Here is an 8,225-nt window from a genome sequence, read left to right as displayed (position 1 = left end):
TCAAATGCTTTTCTGATTTGCACAACATTTGCGCATACAGTCTTATCTCTCATGCACCAACTAATTGTCAATGCGCAATTCAACGTCAATTTCACGTTGGTTCCACGTAATTTCATTGAAATTACATAGAAACCACGTTGATTCAACCAGTGTGTGTCAGTTGGTGAAGACCTCAGACAAAGATAGAATAGAATCAAATCGAAATCAAATCGAATCAAAATGTATTGGTCATTTTAGCAGATGTTATTCCGGGTGTAGCGAAATGCTTGTGCTTCTAGCTCCGACAGTGCAGTAATATCTAACAAGTGATATCTAACAGTTTCACAACATATACCCAAAATACACGTACATCTAAGTAAGGAATGGATTAAGAATATATATACAGTATTGGACTAAGATACATACATTTTGATTATATCTATCTTTGTCTGATGTCTTCACCAACTGACACACACTGGTTGAATAGTATAGCATAGTGTACAGAATATACATATGAGATGGGCGATGCAATATCTACAAACAACGAAAGTGACTAAGATACGGCCTATGAACAGTGCCTTGCCTTGTTCAGGGACAGAACGACAGATTTTTACCTTGTCAGCTCGAGGATTTGATGTTGCAACCTTTCAGTTACTAGTCCAACGCTCTAACCACTAGGCTACCTGCCGCCCCAGAGTAATGCAAGATACGGAGACAGTGGCCAGTGATTCCTAATCTATGTCTATAGGCAGCAGCCTCTGACGTGCTGGAGATGGCTGTTTAACAGTCAGTGGTGTAGTCCAGAATACAATACAGTATATACATATGAAATGGGTGATGCAATATGTAAACACAATTTAAAAGCGACTAAGATACCGTAGAATATTGTGGAGTGCGGTTTATACATATGAGATGAGTAACGCTAGATACGGAACATTATTAAAGTGGCTAGTGATCCATTTCTAAAAGTGGCCAGTGATTCCTAATCTATGTCTACAGGCAGCCGCCCCTGATGTGCTAGTGATGGCTGTTTCCGGCCCGATGGCTTTGAGATAGAAGCTGTTTTTCGGTCCCAGCTTTGATGCACCTGTACTGACCTCGCCTTCTGGATGATAGCGGGGTGAACAGGCAGTGGCTCGGGTGGTTGATGTCCTTGATGATCTTTTTGGCCTTCTTATGGCATCGGGTGCTGTAGGTGTCCAGGAGGTCGGGAAGTTTGCCCCCGGTAATGAGTTGGGCAGACCGCACCACCTTCTGGAGAGCTTTGCGGTTGTGGGCGATACAATTGACGTACCAAGCGGCGATAGAGCCCGACAGGATTCTCTCAATTATGCATCTGTAAAAGTTTGTGAGGGTTTTAGGGGTTAAGCCATATTTCTTTAGCCACCTGAGGTTAAAGAGGCGCTGTTGCGCCTTCTTCACCACGCTGTCTGTGTTGGTGGACCATTTCAGTTTGTCAGTGATGTGTACGCCAAGGAACTTAAAGCTTTCCACCTTCTCCACTGCGGTCCCATCGATGTGGATAGGGGGGGGTGCTCCCTCTGCTGTTTCCTGAAGTCCACGATCATCTCCTTAGTTTTGTTGACGTTGAGTGAGAGGTCATTTTCCTGGCACCACAACCCAGAGTAGACATTAAGCGATAAAACCTGATAAGTGGGAGACGGGTTCAGATAGAGGGTCATGTCGATAAAATAGAAAACAGATTCTATAGAAAACAGATCCATTTGATCTTGTTTGATCGGTATATTTATTTATTTATGAAACATGTTTCCATTGAGTACATTTCGATCGAGCACCACACAGTTCAAATACTGCACCAAATAAAAGGAATAAAATGTCGTACAATCGGAATGCACAGCCCGAATGCTATAAGACCTAACTCACTATACAAACCAAATGGCAAAAGATTCTGCATGAATATGCAATACTTTTTAATATTCTTATACTGATTACAATCATTCCAGTTGCATTACAGAGACATATCCTTCACTGACAAAAATGATCAAAATATGAGAACCATAAAATAGTCTGTAGCAATTTACAACCCGTCACACGAGACAACTTTTAATTAAATATGCATGGCACTGTACAATAGACAATAGTAACCTTGCTCAATCCCGTGGGATCAAACTAAAATGGCCATATACAATATCATTGAAAAGTGAGTTTTCAGTCTTGATGCGTCCAATACCTGAAAATGTCTGAACAAGATAACTGTATGAAATCCCCAAAGACCTCAGTTTACTTTATCAGGCACAAAAGTTTGTAATTCAGGTCTGAGGCTATACCAACAATGCTGGTATTGCTTTCGATGCTCCTGTAAGGATGTGATCGTTCGTTCCAACCAGTTTTCATTCAATCTTCTGTATTTTCCCCCAGTTTATGTCCAAATAGGGAGGTGAGATTAAGTTTGTGTTTCGCAATGCATCATAGGTGAGAATTCTGTCGATATAAATATCGAGCGTTTCTGTGATAAAAAAGTATTTGAGTTGTCATGCCAGTGAGATTGGACTGAATCAAGTGGCATGCATGTGAGAGCTTGATTTAGATTTACAGACACATTTTTTCTCCTTCACCCGCCGGTTCTGGAACCAGATGGTGACCTGGCGTTCGGAGAGATTTGAAGTGGCAGATATTCGACGTCTCTTGTCTTTGGTGATGAACTTGCTGGCTGCGTACTCTTTCTCTAGTTCCTTCAGCTGGATCTTGGTGTAAGGAACTCGCTTTTTGCGGCCTCGTCTGTAGCTGCTGACCTCTGGTTGCAAAGGCACGACATCTGAGAAAAGAAGGGCATAACACACTGAAAGGAAGGCCGAGAAAACAACGACTGTTAGCCTACATTTGAAAATGAGAAGAAACTATTGGAAATATAGTTTTTTACTTGATTTTATTACAGGCAGAACAATGTGAAAGCACCCTGCACTGGATTCTGATGCATTGCATTTAAAATCATTTTGTGAAGTTCATGGTCCCCGTAGATTGGGCTGGGCAGGGCTAGGCTATAGGCTACTTTATTAAGATGGGCCTAAATATTTGAGGTAGGCTACGGTTAGATTGCAGTCATTATGGTATAGTTATATCAAAATATACACTTCATGACCAAAGTATGTGGACCTGGATCGCAGTTGGCATTCAAATTCATCTCAAATGTGTTCATAGGGTTGAGGCCAGGGCTCTGTGCAGGCCAGTCAAGTTCTTCCACACCAATCTCGACAAACCATTTTTGTATGGATCTCACTTTGTGCACGGGGGCATTGTCATGTTGAAACAGGAAAGGGCCTTCCCCAAACTGTTGCCACAAAGTTGGAAGCACAGAATCATCTAGAATGTCATTGCATGCTGTAGCAATATTTCCATTCACTGGAACTAAGGGGAACTAGCCCGAACCATGACAAACCGCACCAGACCATTATTCCTCCTCCACCAAACTTTACAGTTGGCACTATACATTGAGGCAGGTAGCTTTCTCCTGGCATCCGCCAAACCTAGATTCATCCGTCGGACTGCCAGATGGTGAAGCGTGGTTCATCACTCCAGAGAACGCGTTTCCACTGCTCCAGAGTCCAATGGTGACGAGCTTTCCACCACTCCAGCCGATGCTTGGCATTGCGTATGGTGACCTTAGGCTTGTGTGCAGCTGCTCGGCCATGGAAACCAATTTTATGAAGCTCCCGATGAACAGCTATTGTCCTGACGTTGCTTCTAGAGGCAGTTTGGAACTCTGTAGTTAGTGTTGCAACTGAGAACAGAATGTTTTTTCTGTGCTACGCGCTTCAGCACTCAGTGGTCCCATTCTGTGAGCTTGTGTGACCTACCACTTCGCAGCTGAGCCGTTGTTGCTCCTAGACGTTTCCACTTCACAATAAAAGCACTTACAGTTGACCACGGCAGCTCTAGCAGTGCAGAAATGTGACAAATTGAGTTTTTGGAAAGATGGCATCCTATGATGGTGCCACGTTGAAAGTCACTGAGCTCTTCAGTACGGGCCATTCTACTGCCAATGTTTGTCTATGGATATTGCATGGCTGTGTGCTCGATTTTATACCCCTGTCAGCAACAGGTGTGGCTGAAATAGCTGAATCCACTAATTTTAAGGGGTGTCCACATACTTTTGTATATATAGCGTATTATCTAAATGTTTAAATGACTTCGGCCTTGCCAAGCCCATCTCCTGAAGTCCTCAGACATGGATGTATGTCTAATACTGACTTGTATCACGGCGACCTGCTGGCTAGGCACACCATGATGACCATTTAGTCCAAACATAGATATGTAACCTATGCATAAAAATGAAATTGGCATACTGACAGGAAAACACTGCGAATATTAAGCCTTAATAATCTGAAGGCACCTCGGGTGTGGTATATGTGATATATACCAAGGCCAAGGGCTGTTCTTATGCATGACAGAACGCGTAGAGCCTGGATACAGCCCTTAGATTTGGTATATTAGCAATATACCACAAACACCCGAGGTGCCTTTTTGCTATTGTAAACTGGTTACCAATGTAATTAGAGCAGTACAAATAAATGTTTTGTCATACACATGGTACACGGTCTGATATACAGTACCATGGCGGTCAGCCAATCAGAATTCAGGGCTCGAACCACCCAGTTTATAATGTCACTTGTAATAGGTTGGGAATAGGCTGGGCAGCTAATCCTATCTATATTAATGGCCCCTGATTTTAAACTTGAATGCAGCTTCAATTGATGTAATAGAAGACATCACATCCTATTCATTTGATCATACGGATGGGTTGTGCTCATTAGTTTGGTTTGTTAACAGTCCTATTATAGCCTATTTATTCATTCTACTGAGTTTTATTTCAGAGGGTTTCATTTAAGAGCGCATCGACAGCAGAGATGATATAAAGGAGTATTTTAACGAGGTCATGAACAACATTATGAATGGTTAATTGGTCAGTCGAACCAAGGACAATACAAAATAAAACTGTACAGTCTATATGAAAATGTTTGACTGTTCAAACACAGTAAGTCTATTCTGTGTTATGGGCATATAGCCCCAATACTACATGATATTACAATAGGCTATTCACTGTATTGGCCTACGACAAGTGGTAATACAAGCTCCAAATGTCATATGTGTCAACTTTTTACTAGATTGTGAATGATAAGCCAATCAATCTGAGCTATTCGTCAACAAGGTAGTATTCAGAAATTGAATGTGCTATTCAATAGTGGCAATCGGCCTACTTGTCTCTCTGCTGTTTATATAACGGAGTGTCACCACATAACTAACGGATCTATTCGGTTGAACTAGACAATTTATACATGAAAGGTTTCTAAGGCTACTTATAAAATGGAAACAAAACTGAAAATGCATATTTCTATGAATTGACTCAACGCATTCATAGTCTATGAATAATTGATTTATCCCTCTCTCTTTCTCTCTCTCACACACACCTCACCGATCCTATATGGAGTCGCCCTTGATTACCATTGATTTGGCATTGAATTTGAAATATTCACGAAAAAAACTGAAAACAACTGTGCTCGCAATAGCAAATTGAGAATAAACGCAAGGCGTAAAAATCGCGAGCTTCAAGGCACCACTCCCTGTTATGACTATATTTACTGCAATGAGCAAATATCTGTTATTTTATCTGGGAGGGCAACAGTGCCCTGCTCCAATCCATAAACCTCATTGTAGCGACTATAAATTCAAAGGTATTGTTTTTTTGCATTGTTTCTAGTCCAATATCCGGCTATTGAAAAATGGCCTCTTCTCCGGAATTGAACGCAAAGACGAACATAAACAAACACTCTCACTACCCTGTGATATCATGCACTTCAAGTGCGTTATAGTCATAAGCTGTTTTATATGACAAGGCTATACAAAGGAAACGGGTTTTAAATGAATAAATAAAAGCAAATGTATGTCATGAAATGTCGATCCTTTCTTAGAGAGATATGTATACAGTGGTAGCCCAACGTTACTAAATTGTTGCCACCCCTGCAAAAAAAATTATATATATACACATTTTTTTATGACATTTTTTGCAGGGGTGGCAACAATTTAGCAACGGTGGGCTACCACTGCTAAATGAAAATAGGGGAAACACTGCGCGCGCGCACACACACACACACACACACACACACACACACTTTTGGTCCTGTTCGTCTTAGTGCAGTGCAGGTAACACTAACAAGTGTGAAACGTAAAAACCACTGGTATTATAAAACATTACATGAACCATGCATTTTAATAAAAGTGAAAAGGTTTTCATACCTGGGAATGGAGATTTCCAGAGATGTGTTGAGTGTGTTTGCTCTTTAGAACAGTACACCTGTCCGTCCCAGCCATTAGATAGAGCCCAGTGCTGATATCCATCCATGGGAATCAAAGTATCATGTCTCGGTTCCGGGTGCGCACCGATACCGGGAACCACAGACACGTCCAAGTAACCTGGGACAGTCTGGTATGAACTGGCAAAACTCGGGTAAAAGGCGAACTCCTTTGCCCTGCCTGACAGCTCTTCCGTGGGCAGTGCCGCGCTTGGTTCTGTATACTTCTCGGCAGGGTGGTAAGAGCATGGCTTCTGCTGCAAGTTAACGTTGTGCGAGTGTGACAATCGACAACCGTAATAAGGGCTTCCGAACGGGTAGCCATAACCCAGGGTGGTGCTAGAGGAAGTCTGGGTAGCGGAGCAATGTCGCCCTGTGTCCTGGGAGGGTATGTCCGAGTACACAGAACCCTGGTGGTTTAGGCTGCCGGAGTGTCGTCCCAACGCTGAGTGCGAGATCAGTTCCCTGCAGTGAGTAGCAGAACAATTCCCGCCTAGTCCCTCCATTGATTGGTTTTTATTCTGATTATTTTCATTCGGGCTTTTTTCATATACGTACATTAAGGTGTCCGCCCAGCGTGGATGCAGAACCAGCGAAGTCGTCATATCACGGGTTGCCGAAGCTTTTTAAAAGTCGACTACTCCAAGACTGACACCTCATCTCCAAGCACATGTTACGCATGCGCAATACTCAAGTGTCCAGGTCATTATTGAGACCCTAGATCCGCCGACACGTGATACAATAACGAGACCGACACGAGAGTGTGCTAGGGGTGGGGGCGAGTGGCTCATCCCTTTAAACCACCACTGGTGTTTGTTTCTTGATTGCAAAGTCCAGCGGATACTCTCATTGGCTTGGGTTGTCAGAGGCAAGTATCCTTAAAGGGGACGTAAAACATGCTCAACAGTTTGAAGGTGGAAGAGGCCATAATCTTCATATTTTACAAAACGGAAAAGTATTTAATCTAAACCACATAACGTTGGCGATGTTGAACAATTCGCCGGGCCAGTGATACTATTTAGATACGTGTGAGTATTTTCGGTTCTTGATAAGGTAAAGATTAGGCTTGTTGGGCGTATTTTGGTTAAACAATATTCTGATGTAATCAACTAGGCTAAGGTACATCACTTATAGTCTAATGTTTTGAAATACAACATTTAGCAACCATCAGCGAAAGGATAGGCTACGTTTGCGTTTTAAAAGTTACAATGTCTGTAAAGAGAACCTGAGTTTGTTGGCTGTGGGACCTTTTAAATGTAGTATATGACATTAAATAACAGTCGATTTACTCAAAATGTCTAATCTTACCAGAAGATGTAGAGTGCAGCATAACACACCACCCTTCAAAATGGGATTGTAATTTATAGGACTTTTGGTAGGAAATGATGTTTCTCGTCGTAGGCTCTGTCAATGGTAGATAGGCCTGTCTGAAACCTTCTGATAATTCTCAATGCGTAATGACAGCTACATTTATTTAACTTGACTGACATTTTTCATTTTTCCAAATTCTAAGACATGTTTGTTTGAATCTAATAATGATTGGTAGGCTTATTTGCGTTAATGTAGGCCTACCACTATCTCAAACAATAGGCAAATACATTTGACACAAGAAACTAACAATGGAAATAATAAAGGTATTAAATATAAAATAAAACTTTTCTCTACGGCACAGAGAAACCACTTTGTTTTGCTCGTATCCTTATGGCGGTTGGATACTCGGAAATAGTGGTTTGTTGAGACATGCAACTGCTTGGTCTTTATAATTTGGGGTTATTAAACATAAATTGCGGTGCAATTTTGGCAAAACTGAAAATATGAAAAACATAGGCTACAGACTATCCACCCCTCCTAAATTGCATATTCTCTAATATAACATGAACGTTTTCTCCAAAGTAGTGGTCCATGCATATTCTTCAATCTAACAGAATGTATTATTTT

At 41.6% G+C, this 8,225-nt stretch overlaps 1 protein-coding gene across 1 annotated transcript; it reads right to left on the bottom strand.

Annotated features, from left to right (window-relative positions):
• Nucleotides 1-1,710: 1,710 nt before the first annotated feature.
• On the bottom strand, nt 1,711-7,034 carry LOC139535881 (homeobox protein Hox-C13a-like). The gene is made up of 2 exons (XM_071335765.1): nt 6,232-7,034; nt 1,711-2,755 (listed from the first exon to the last, which is right to left on the bottom strand). The coding sequence occupies exons 1-2, from the start codon at nt 6,890-6,892 to the stop codon at nt 2,496-2,498; spliced, it is 921 nt and encodes a 306-aa protein (XP_071191866.1). The 5' UTR covers nt 6,893-7,034; the 3' UTR covers nt 1,711-2,495.
• Nucleotides 7,035-8,225: the final 1,191 nt, after the last annotated feature.

The sequence above is a fragment of the Salvelinus alpinus genome, chromosome 12 (genome assembly GCF_045679555.1).
Source record: "Salvelinus alpinus chromosome 12, SLU_Salpinus.1, whole genome shotgun sequence".
Lineage (NCBI taxonomy): Eukaryota > Metazoa > Chordata > Actinopteri > Salmoniformes > Salmonidae > Salvelinus > Salvelinus alpinus.
The sequence above is the reverse complement of the archived record's forward strand: the minus strand, read 5'-3'. Positions and strand labels throughout refer to the sequence as shown.